Source organism: Trematomus bernacchii, unplaced genomic scaffold (genome assembly GCF_902827165.1).
Source record: "Trematomus bernacchii unplaced genomic scaffold, fTreBer1.1, whole genome shotgun sequence".
Lineage (NCBI taxonomy): Eukaryota > Metazoa > Chordata > Actinopteri > Perciformes > Nototheniidae > Trematomus > Trematomus bernacchii.
In genome coordinates, this window is record NW_022988043.1 from 14,072,470 (window position 1) to 14,085,041 (window position 12,572).

The 12,572-nt window shown below is 42.0% G+C and overlaps 1 protein-coding gene across 1 annotated transcript; it reads right to left on the reverse strand.

Annotated features, from left to right (window-relative positions):
- Positions 1–5,980: 5,980 nt before the first annotated feature.
- On the reverse strand, positions 5,981–10,477 carry LOC117472580 (formin-like protein 5). Its single transcript, XM_034117864.1, has 4 exons — positions 10,194–10,477; positions 7,560–7,692; positions 6,279–6,446; positions 5,981–5,996 (listed from the first exon to the last, which is right to left on the reverse strand). The coding sequence occupies exons 1-4, from the start codon at positions 10,237–10,239 to the stop codon at positions 5,981–5,983; spliced, it is 363 nt and encodes a 120-aa protein (XP_033973755.1). The 5' UTR covers positions 10,240–10,477.
- Positions 10,478–12,572: the final 2,095 nt, after the last annotated feature.

Consider the following 12,572-nt stretch of genomic DNA (forward strand, 5'->3'; position numbering starts at 1 on the left):
AATTATCCTAATCGAGCTTTGCAGGGATGCCTCGGCTCTGCCTCAGTTTCACTGTGTTCACATTCCAGTTCCTGCTCACTGGCTGCACAAATCCTGAGAGAAACTACCCCCGGAAAATGTGACAAAACAGGCGGGAGGTTGACAACATGTTGGGGGCCTCTGCTGCACTGTTATAACAATGGCAATTCTTAAAACGACACACAGCCACTGTGCTGCTGATGAAAAGTCTAGCGGCACTCAACTGTCGCCCACCCACTCTGTGCTGATGGCGGTGACTAATGCCACCTATGGTCCAAATTGCAAGCTGGAGTTTCAGAGCGGATGTCACCAGCAACAACACTCAGCCTTTCAAGCACGTCAGACTTTCCATCGCCATAACGTTGGGAAACTTTAAGGTCCAACGCATTAACCTTTGTCTGACACGTACTGTAGATGCGAGTCCATGCAATTTTTCCGAAGTGCATCACCCCTCTGAATCCTCTCGTGAACCTTCGCCTGACACATCCCAGGACTTCAGACTCAACAATAAAACAGAAAGCTAATTAGCAAACTATAAGGGAAATTAATCATGAGCCAACATTGGAATTCACATCCAGTTTCATAAATAAGGACTTGGGGATGTGTGTGAAGTTATTATCACACGTTATATTCTAAATTATTCAAAGGAAGCACACTAATGTACTGTAGGATAGGTGTTTCTTTCAATCCAATGATGAATCTAATTGATCCAAAGTGAAAACATATTTACATATCATTTATAATACATGCCTTTATTTTGAAATTCCAATGGCACATTTCTGAGACCATTTCCATCCAAGAGCAATACTTTCCTAAACATTCAAACATGTATAAACATGGGAAATGCGGCACTTTTCGGTATACAATAGGGCTTTCCTCGAGTAAAGAGATATTCATGGGTTAAATCACCACCTTAAAATCATTGGAGATATGTCCCCTAATGATTAATGTTTTTAAAGAATAGTTTGTTTTTCATTTAAATGTCTTGAAGTACACCATTTTTCAAATTGTATTTTCATAATGTGCTTGAGTTGAGATGAAATGTCTCTTGTGGTATGAAACCTGTATAACCGATAGCACACAAACCTACCAACATGTTTGTAAAATGAGCAGTATTTTGGCTCTGAGCATAGAGGGTCTCCAGTGTAAACATAGCCTGGGGGCGCTCAGTCCTCCATGACCTAATGGATCTAATCATCCCCATCATCTTCCTCATATCAGTGTCAATCCCCACTCATCTGAATCCTTCACTTTTTTCTTCTATCTGCCATCTCCTCCATCTACCCCTTCCCCTTCCTCTGGGACTGTGTGCTCCTTCTGCTCCCCCCCCACGTTTGTCTTTGTCCTCCATCTTATCATCAGCCTCATAAACTCAGATGGAAAATTGTTGAAGCGCCAAATCCCAGTAGTCGGTTCTGCCACAGAATCCGCGTACACAAACAGCTGCTGCCAGCATCAGTGTACAATTGTTGTGTCTGTTTACCACTTAGAGTTTCTGTGACATGTGCCTGGACGGAAAAACCTTTTTTTTTTTTTAAAAAAGGAGCCATCACAGAGATACAACTGTTCTCCTCATATCAAAACATGGAATATTTTTGATAAAGCAGAAACACATTGTGTAGGAAGCACATGTTGCTAAAGAAAACTCACCAACTTTGGTTCTAAAAATGCATCCAAATCAAAATCCACTCATTAAAAGATCGAGTGATTGAACATTTTACCAAGCTACAAACCAGGCCTCTGCTGTTCTGCTGAAAAGCTGTCATATTAGAGATAAAACATTTTCACGGCAACACAAGTGAATGATCTGTGACTGGGACTAGCTGTTGCCTGACAGCAGAACGTGCGTCAGTGTCGGGTCACCATGCCAAGAGCCACTATTTGACTCACGACGAGGTGTTACAGTTGAACCAGTGACCAATCAACACTGTCCACATTACTCCCATCAGAATCCTGCCTTGATTAGAGGGGTTAAAACAAGATTAGACACACAGAGGAAAAGATAGATGGAACCAATTCTCTTCTCTGCTGCTCTGCTTCCATCCCTGTCGGCGTGTATAAAAGTGTCATGGTGGCTTGTTTCTATTTCTGACGATAAGGCTAGCCTCCCCTCTGCTGGCTGACAGACAGAGAGATAAACCCACGTACACACACACACTCGGATGTATAATCAGACACTCAGGTGTGTACACCGGTGTCCATATACATAAACACCTGCACAGACAATACACACACACACACACAATACACACACACACTCACAGAGACAGACCAATCGCTTGTCAGACTTCATGACTTCAGTGTGATTGCTCCTCTTCAGCACCCACACAGCAATGCCATAATTATGGCCCTCTTACACCCAACCCTGAAGATAATGACAGCTCACGAAGGAGACCCCCCCACACCACACACACACACACACACACACACACACACACACACACACACACACACACACACACACACACAACACACACACACACACACACACACACACACACACACACACACACCACACACACACACACACACACACACCACACACCACACACACACACACACACACACACACACACACACACACCACACACACACACACACCACACACAACACACACCCACACACACACAACACACACACACACACACACGACACACACACACACACACACACACACACACACACACACACACACACACACACATCACACACACACACACACACTACACACACACACACACACACAACACACACACACACACACACACACACACACACACACACACACACACACACACACACACACACACACACACACACACACACACACACACACACACACACACACACACACACACACACACACACACACACACACACACACACACACAGTACGCCCACATCACAGACACAGATACAAGGACACACATACTCTAACAGCACAGAAGGGATTACTGCCTTAATCCTCTTGGATTGGCAGAAATCGAAAAACACACAAGGAGTGCATTTCTCTGTTGTGTGTTTCTGCTCCTAACCTTGGTCTGAATTTGTTGAGATTTTCGGACATTAAAGGAAACATATAATGCCTGGTTTCCCAACAACAACAAAAAGTCTGCTTTAAATGTTCAGGAATACATAATTGTTTCCATACTGTCGTTCTGAAAATACCTATCCTCAACCTCCTTCTGAAATGCTGTGTTTCAGCACTCTCGAAGCCGTCTGCCTTCAAGTCCAGTCCGCTCTGAAAGTAGTGTGTTACATTTGTTCAACTTGCAAAGAAATATGACTCTTTAATTAAACTGCTCATAACTTGCAACCTGTAATGGAAGGCACTTTCTCTAGCAAAGAAAAGTCCGTAAACACTACACCATTATTGCAGCCCTACTTTAAAGGATATGTGGGATTTTGAGCATTTTTCCATCAATGTTAAGAAGTACCTACATTTCATTTCCTTCATTAACCATTCCTATGTGGTCATTTATATCTTCAGACAATTAGTCAAAGATGAATTGTATTACAGTACTACTATATCATATATAACATGTCAGAGGACTTTACGGCTCCTTTTTGGAAGTACAAACTGCTTTAATATTTCGTTTTTGTAAAGCGCTTCCTTATTTCTTTAGTGCATTGACACTAGTAATGTTACTTTTATTTTATATGCGTTTTTCTACAAGCGGTTTGAGCATAACCACTCTTGTGGCTCCCTAGCGGGCTCCCTTCTAGCGATGTTATTATGTTCAGTGAGTTATGAGTATTTCCTTCCACTGCCTTTCCCTCTCATAGCCCACCATGATAGATGCAATTGAAACAGATGCAAAAGGCTATCAGGGCACGGAGAGGGACAAGGGGGGGGGGGGGGGCTCTGACTCTCCCTCAGGGGGTTAATTTGCTTCGTGGCTTTACACTCGACATGGCATCAGCACAGGAAATAATCACAAACAAGAAGCATGAGGAAGATCATCAACCGAGAAATAGAGCATCGCCAAAGCCCAGCGGCACGCGTCTGCCTCCGTTTCCACTCCAGAGATCGGAAACAATTATAGAACAGCGCCATATAACACAAATCAATAACCATTTTTTTTCTCTTCTTTTGCATCTTAATTCATTTCCTAACACACACTGTGCAGAGGTGTGCAGAAGCTGCCGTTTACAGCTGTTATTTGTTTTGAAGCAACTAAGGCTGTATCTGTGTATTAATCAATATAGCTGTTTGACAAGACTGAGCATAAGCACACACAAAATGTACAAACACACACTGAGGCAAACAAGTGTTGGTAGCCCAGCAACACACCCTAATTACCCTTTGCAATTGAATAGTGATCAGCAAAACAATTCACAGGGGACTTACTGGACGAAACACACATGCGCACACACACGGGAATACAACATGCATTCTCAAGCAGCCTGATAGACATATTCAAACATCTCAAGGTCTTCAAGACGCTGCATGCATGTATACGTATTTGAAAGATGAGGTAAGGTAAAGATAAGGTTCATGTCATTATTATTCAGTGTAATCCATACTGTGAGTCAGAATTGCTTCTTTTTTTTTTTTCCTTGGCTTACATGCATTTGTTATGTCATCACTATTGATAAAACTGGCATGCAGCTAGAAATACAAATTCTATAAGGATCTGTAGTCTGAATACCAAGACATCGCTGAATCCCTTGGGAACGCACACAGACCAATGTGTGTGGGGGGGAATGGTCAAATGCTAGACTGCTGCTATAAATGTGAAGACAAAAGAGCTCGCTTTGATATAAAACATACTGACAGCAATTCACTGCAGGGAGCTCTGGAGACAAACAGAGAGGGGGGGCAAACGGAGAGATCCAGCGACAGAGAAAGAGCGGATGGTGACAAAAAAAGGCCAATGTGACAGAACCCTTGGTGCAAAAATGAGATTTCACAAGTGATGATATTCACTATCCACTAATGCAAGAAGGAGATCAATAAGGTCATTGCGAAACACAAAAGCCATGGAAGGTGATCCAGTCATGGCGAAACATGGCTGCGGCTGCTACGGACAACCGAGAGCCTGGAGTAAAGAGATAACAAACACGTGGCTTGTGTGTCAGATTCAACCACCGATAAAACTATAAAAGCAACGATACTGTTACACAGCGGGATAAATGCAATGGTTATCAAGCCATTTCTTTCCTGAATGAGACAACAAGCAAGGTTTGAAAGAGAAGGATGTATACCTACAGTAAGTACTGTCAGTTCTGATACACCTTCAAATGTACACAGGTATATCAAAGAAAGAGAATAATAAGATGTTATGGGAGGTGAGGTTTCAGTGGTGTATATCGTGTATAGCGTTAGTTTTATTGTGATGTTAAGGCAACAGTCGTGGCTGATTTGAGTTCCGATAGAGAATCTCCTGTCAGCTTTAGATTTAAGGTTAGTGACAGAGCAAGAGGATAAAGCACTGCTCTGCGTTTGGTCTTCGCAAGCCCCAGCTAAAGTGATTGCTGATCCTCCAGTGAGATGGCTTCATTTCAGCACCACGGAGAGCTCCGCAGTGCTCAGCCGTGGCTGACGCTCGGCTAAGTCTCCCCCTCTTGGGCAGCAAAAAGCATCGGTTTGGTTTGCCTTTCAAACGCGGCAATGATTTAGCTCTTAGTAGACTCCCAAACATTTCAGCATGACTAAAGCACCAGTCAAGGGCCAAGGGACGGTTGTTTGATGCTCAATGCGAAGCAAGAGGAAAATCTAGGAATTTCTATCTAAAAATAGGCAGACCATATTAACACGACTTGTAATGTTCCTTGCGTCTTCGCCATTTGTTTACAAAACTGTACTAATGCAACAATTAAAGAAGGTCAAATCACAGAGACAGAAAAGAAACATCCAATAGAACTCCATATAGTCGACGGTGCATTCAGCCACAAGATGTGTGCAAGTTGCAAGACACTTTCTCAATACAAAACTAAAAACCTCACTCCATTTCTATTTTCATTGCTCCAACCACCTACACATAAAACAGCTCAACATAAGTCATACCACAACGCTAGCGGGTTGTGATGAGAAGTCATTCTTGGAAATGTGGGGAAACTAACCAAGGTAGAAGGAGATGAAGCTGCTGCTCGGGAAACACGGATACAGCAGTGTGAAACAACAACACGCAGCACAAAGTTAACTCCAAGTGGAATAAAATAAACAATTGAAAACATAAATGAGTTGTATGGACACACGCCCACACACACAGTCAACTCAAAGCCGTCTCTCGTATATCGTATTACAAGTGTTTTACCTGTCATCGTTCTGAAAGGTCTGGTCCCCCAGCAGTAAGTCCCTGAAGCGATAGCGAGGTGGAAGAGGAGGCACCTCCGTGTCCACTTCCGCCATCTTTAGAGCCGAGATGTCCAGGATCACGCCGGAGTTGCTGCTGTTGTTCATCTGCACGCTCTCAGTGGAGGGCCTGCGAGGGAGAAGGACAGCAGAAACAACATGTTTGCCTTCAATTGCAATGTTGATATTTTCTGCTATTCCACAGGTAATAAGACTGCTGAACACCTGAGCTCTGTTAAGTGCCTCGATAAACATTCATCCGTTTGTCATCTTGCGATTGAATTATTTATCTAAATAGTTATCACCGTAATAATAAACCATATTTAATTTAATCTTACTGTACAATCATTTTACATTCTGTTCTTGTATAAATCATAATCTATTTACGTGTATATAGTCTTCTTGCACTATTTTTTATTTGTATTTTATTATATATGTTGCATCGTTGGAGGAGCTCCAACAAAATGGCAAAGATTTTCATTGCCATTTCTACACTGTAGCTTATTCAAACCTTTGAACCTTGAAATCTAGAAAAATAATGGAATATCTTAGCATAATAAGAAACCTACGATTGTTTTGATAAGATAAATATAAGAGAATGACTGGGAGGAAGGTTAAATGCTGGAAGTCTAAAGGCAGTTACAGGGTTGTATAATGACAACGCACTGTTGGAAATCACAACAATCAATGTCCGGGGGCTTTATGTGCTACTGAAAGCCTCTGCTTCATTCATCTTGGACACAAACCATCAGTGCAAAGGGAAAAAAAGGGCCCATTTATCTGTTCCATGAATACAGATTTGAAGTGAACATGGCATGCATTACTACACTTGAGTGAAGATTCTAGCCGAACTCGTAAGCTGTTTTCGGTCAACAAAGTTTAAACCTAAAATGATTTGACAGATGGTTTAAGAAAAAAAAAAAGGCTAAACGTGGACCTGATTCTCTGAGTGGAAACAAGTCATGCATGAAAACACAGGATTTGACATTACTGTCCTATCTCACAAGTGTCGTGTTTTATTTAACAAAATAAAATGGACATATACAAGCGCGTGCATAATTAAAAAAGAAGAACTGACTGTTTGCCACCATCACAGATTATGGCAGTGACAAATATGAAAAGACAAACTGCCTACTTCATGATGACAGCATGCGTTTGTGTGTGTAATGCATAAAAGCTGGCTGCCTAGTGGTTTGTGTATGTGTTCCTACAGTGTCACATACAGGGGGATTCGGTAGATTACCTATCATCAGGAGAACTTGATGGTCTCCGTGGAGGGCTTGATGTCCGGCGTGGAGGGCTTGATGTCCGGCGTGGAGGGCTTGATGTCCGGCGAGGAGGGCTTGATGTCCGGCGTGGCGGGTTCATGGCTGCCTCTTTTGATTGACGGACAAGAGAAGGGGAGAAAGGGGAACAGTGAGAGAGTTTAAACACACATATTAAAAATGCAGCACTTACGCACTTAGCAAGGATGTGATACGATTACATTCACTGCCAGTGTCGCAGCTTAACCCCCCCCAGACTTCAGCAAGGTCCCTCGAATGTGCTGCTCTTTAAACGGAGGAAGATTACAGTAACGCTCTTTAACGGTACAGTTAAATGTTAATGTGTTCCCTGTCTGACTCATGCCAGAAGAGTGATGTTGTTTCTATGTGTATATTGTAAGTAGCATGTTAGGTGGATTCATCTCGAAAAGAAAAGTATTCTTTCCGTTCAGTTTAATTATTTGTCTTTTTCTCAGAAGGATTACAGAAAAACCCCTGTCCAGATTTTCTTTATAACTTTGTGGAAGGGTTAAGCAAGAGCCAAGGACCAACCAATTCAATCCTGAAGCAGAATTCGATTACAGAATGGATGGACGCATTCTTTTTCACAAAAACGGCCTTGGCAGCGGTCTGCACTGTATATTATAGTATAGGTATTATGTGTGCAACCATGGTGAGGAAGGATCGCCTTACCAAGGTGCTGTTAAACCAATGTTCTGCCCACAAAACAACACAAGGAGAGAAAAATAAATACAAATAGGACACTGCCATTTCAAAAACACCTACAATGTATGTACAAGAATGCATTTGCAGTCTGGCTGAACATGAGGGGCTCATTAATGTGTATATGTTTCTACTTGAGCGATTCAATGTTAGACTTATTTCTAAGATGCTTCAAAATGTCCAATCAAATGATTTATTGGTCTTCTGTTGAGATGTGTGTATACCCTCCTAAAGCCTCCACAGGGAACAATAAGTGTGTGTGTGTGTGTGTGTGTGTGTGTGTGTGTGTGTGTGTGTGTGTGTGTGTGTGTGTGTGTATGTGTGTGGTCATCATAGTACAGTGTGGGCAGAGTTGAGTGGGCTAATAGCATCCAGACACATGCTCTCCCCTTATTAAGCAGTGAAAGCACAAACCCTCAGAAGCGGAGACAGAGGAAAGAGAGTGGAGAGATGACAAATTAGGGTCCTGGTGGGAAAAGGAAAAGATAACGAGAGGAAAACAGGAAATAAAAGAGGTCATCCCAGAGGTATAATGAACCCATTGTCCTCAATGTTTACTTGAATTGAGGCAAGGCAAGGCAAGGCAAGGCAAGGCAAGGCAAGGCAAGGCAAGGCAAGGCAAGGCAAGGCAAGGCAAGGCAAGGCAAGGCAAGGCAAGGCAAGGCAAGGCAAGGCAAGGCAAGGCAAGGCAAGGCAAGGCAAGGCAAGGCAAGGCAAGGCAAGGCAAGGCAAGGCAAGGCAAGGCAAGGCAAGGCAAGGCAAGGCAAGGCAAGGCAAGGCAAGGCAAGGCAAGGCAAGGCAAGGCAAGGCAAGGCAAGGCAATTTTATTTATATAGCACTTTTCAGCACGTGGCGATTCAAAGTGCTTGAGGGGCAATTCAAAGTGCTTGAGGGGAAAAGGAGAGGTTTAGATAAGCCAGATGACAAGATTGATTTAAAAATAGTTGATGTCTGTACTGTAAGTCCAACAAAATGAGTCTTGTCCTCTTAAAAACCTCTGAGGGATGACTAATGGATGAGGCAAAGTGACCACAACAACGAGGAGAATTGCTCCCGGAAAGAGGCTTTCTCCCCTTAATGGAGAGAGAACTGCAATTCTATAAGAAAGAAAGCAGAGGAAGCATGGGGGGGGGGGGGAAACATGCAGGGTAAGTATAAAATGTGTCTCTAAATTAACAAGGTCCAGTGTGATCAAATCTGACATATAAAAAGGTCTGTGAAAATCTGCAGTCTGCTTCATAAATATGTATTGCGGTAGGCCCATGGTAGATGCCCTACTTACTGTATGGCAGCTTAAAGCAGGGACCATCATACACATCTATACATTATGATTTCAAGGTTTTCATCTGAAAAATGTACCCTACAGTATGATTATACAAAAATAAATCCATTATTTTGGACAGGGGTTCCTCTTTGTATCATAGTCACCATATGCAAAGATAAGTTTGTTAAGCATTAACATTAAGCTCACACAACAACCTCCATGTATAAAACAGGCATACTTTAGCAACTTCACTTGAACACAGCTGATAAACCAAAAACATCTGCATTTAGGTCAAGCATTAGCATTAGGGTGTCAATCAACAGCAAAGTTCGCTACCTTCCATCTGAGCACCACTGTAACACTAAGGAGTAGGCTATGACATCATATAAACTATAACACTAATGAAGCTTAAGGGTTTAATTAAACTTACACACTATTAAGTCAGTGAGGATTTACATAATACTACAGATACCATTCCCCGTCCCATGTTATTGCATAGAAACTCAATAATACAAATACACCAAAGCTAAGTAAACTTGTAAGTCACTGTGAGTAAAGTCAGGCTTCCTGAAGGAACAAATATAGGCTAAGTCACATGGGTTAACTTCTTGCTAACTTGGTTTACCTGGCTGTTTTTTCGTGTCTGCCCGAGGTCCCATCATCGTAAACATGTGTTAGGTTTAGATAACCTCCCTGCACTGCTCGTGCAGCATTGCCTGTGTGATAGAGGATGTTTCCCATCCAGGCGCCCCTGTGAGAGCTCTGGCATCGTTGAAAATGGTAATTAAAAAGGGGAGGGAAGTCGACTCCAGCAGTCAGAGGGCAGATAAGAGTCCACGGGAGTAGGCTTAAGCTTTCAGTCAAATAAAAGCGATCCACTGTAGGTCCTCTTTGCGACAAAAACACAGATACTTGACAAGCTAGCTTTCTATCGGCACTTAGCTGACTGTGCTGCCGGTTTATTTAGGTTTAAGAGAAAAAAAACTAGTCCCGGTCCTCGTTGCTGATTGGACGACACGCCTTCGAAACAGTAGTAATTAATCGCACACCTGACAGTTAATTTAAATATCAATGCGCGCTCGCAAATCCGTCACCACTGAGAGAGACTTCGTTGTCGCTTAGCAACAACTTTATTTCCTAGTGTTGACGAACTACATTGCTTGGCGGAAGGAGGACAAACTGTTATTTTTAGTGCTATTCTGTCGACTATAGACCTGCGTTTCCACGTGACTTTTTTCGTCTTAATTAGCTCGAATGTAACCTTTTTCAGCCGCTGTTACGTCTCTTAAAATCACAGTAAGTAGGCTACCTCGTCTGTGGCTTTCTCCTTCGCTGTGTTGCTGTCATATAACATTGGCTAGTGTATTGAAAATAAGGGCACGCTGTACTCCCTGCTGGTCTCCATGCCCTCCTGTGAGCATCAGCATCCTTTCCTCTCCAGGACAGAGCTGCACTAAGGGGGCTTAGTCCCTCACTGGTGCCTCCCCATACACGAGTGAGCTACTTGTGGTATATTCTGTGGAAACTGATGTTTGATGCTGACAGAAAACTTCTCATAAAAAGGCTTTCAGTGAAATGATAAACCTAAGAATAGAAACTGTAATTGTGCATCGTCATGTTTTGCCCATCCCATTTGCTAAATAAAGTCACATTGTCTTTGTTGTGGAGATGCAAGACTGTGGCTTTTTTTTATTGCATTATAAGCATTGTAATTATTTGAAATGCCAGTTTGGATCTAGTGTAGGCTATGTGTGTGTGTGTGTGTTTTCATCAGTCAGAGTCATCTGGTGGTAAGATGTTGAAAGTGCAACTGTACTGCATGCACTTGTGAATGCTATATAACAGTTACATATCATTCAATAGACGCAAGTAAATCTTTATTATACAGGCATTAACTTGCCTGTGTAGACTTTTGCAAAAACATTACAATGGAATTATACCACTACAGCCCCCAAAATAACAAGTTATTTATTGATTATTCTTGATATATTCAACATCAATAATAGAGGATATACACAGTGCATGCAAAGTCCAGGTAACTTATAGTAATCAACAATCACTTTTAGGCAACATCTGTTATGTTTCATTTGTTAAAAACATACCTGCAAGAGCTCTGTCCTCTGCTATTTGTCTCACAATCGTCCCCCTCATATTGAAAAAAATATTCATTCTGTGTTCGCCAAGTGACTATAGGGAGACACCGCTGGGTTGTGTGTCTCTCCGGAAAAGCCGCGTCGCTCTGTGTGCGTTCCTTGTGCTCAGCCTCTCCACATTTCAGCCCATTATTCTCCAGGGGAAAGAGCTCTGAGCGTCATCATTTCAAAGCCCACACAGCCACTTATGCTTTCCCATGCCAACAGACAGATCTCACTCATTCGTTTATCTCACTCAGGATCTTCATTCCCACAGATTTCTTTTCCACAACTTGATCCAGCCCATTTTCTTACCAGTTCTGTGGCTGCAGTGCCTTTTGGCAAATGTTTACACATGCTAAATGATGAAATATGATAGACTAATATGTTTACAGTCAATGCTGAAGGGCTATTTGAAAATATTATAGCAGCACAGATATTCCCAGATGCTAAGTGTACATACAAAATATAGAAATATGATGAACATCTACATTTCAAACACAGAAAAAAATGTTTGTAGCAATTCCAAAAGGCTCATAACATATACATCACATCATTACTCTGTATCATTATGCTGCTTTACAAGCCCATATTTCTAAAATATTCAGTAGCTTTCTCCACTTCCAAGAGCCAACTGAGTTGTTCACCTTCAAAATATCCCTCTACAAAACATCAAGGCTGAAATTGACTAAAATACTCAATGCTCAAAAGATTGTGTATCCTGTCACTTGAATCCTGCTTTAACCCCAAAAAAAAGTCCAATTTTCACCTCCATCTTTCTGGCTCATACATGTTCTTTCTTACTTTCTTACATGCAAATCAATATATTTACAAGTGGTATCTTATTTTGTGAAACACCAGTGATTATTTTT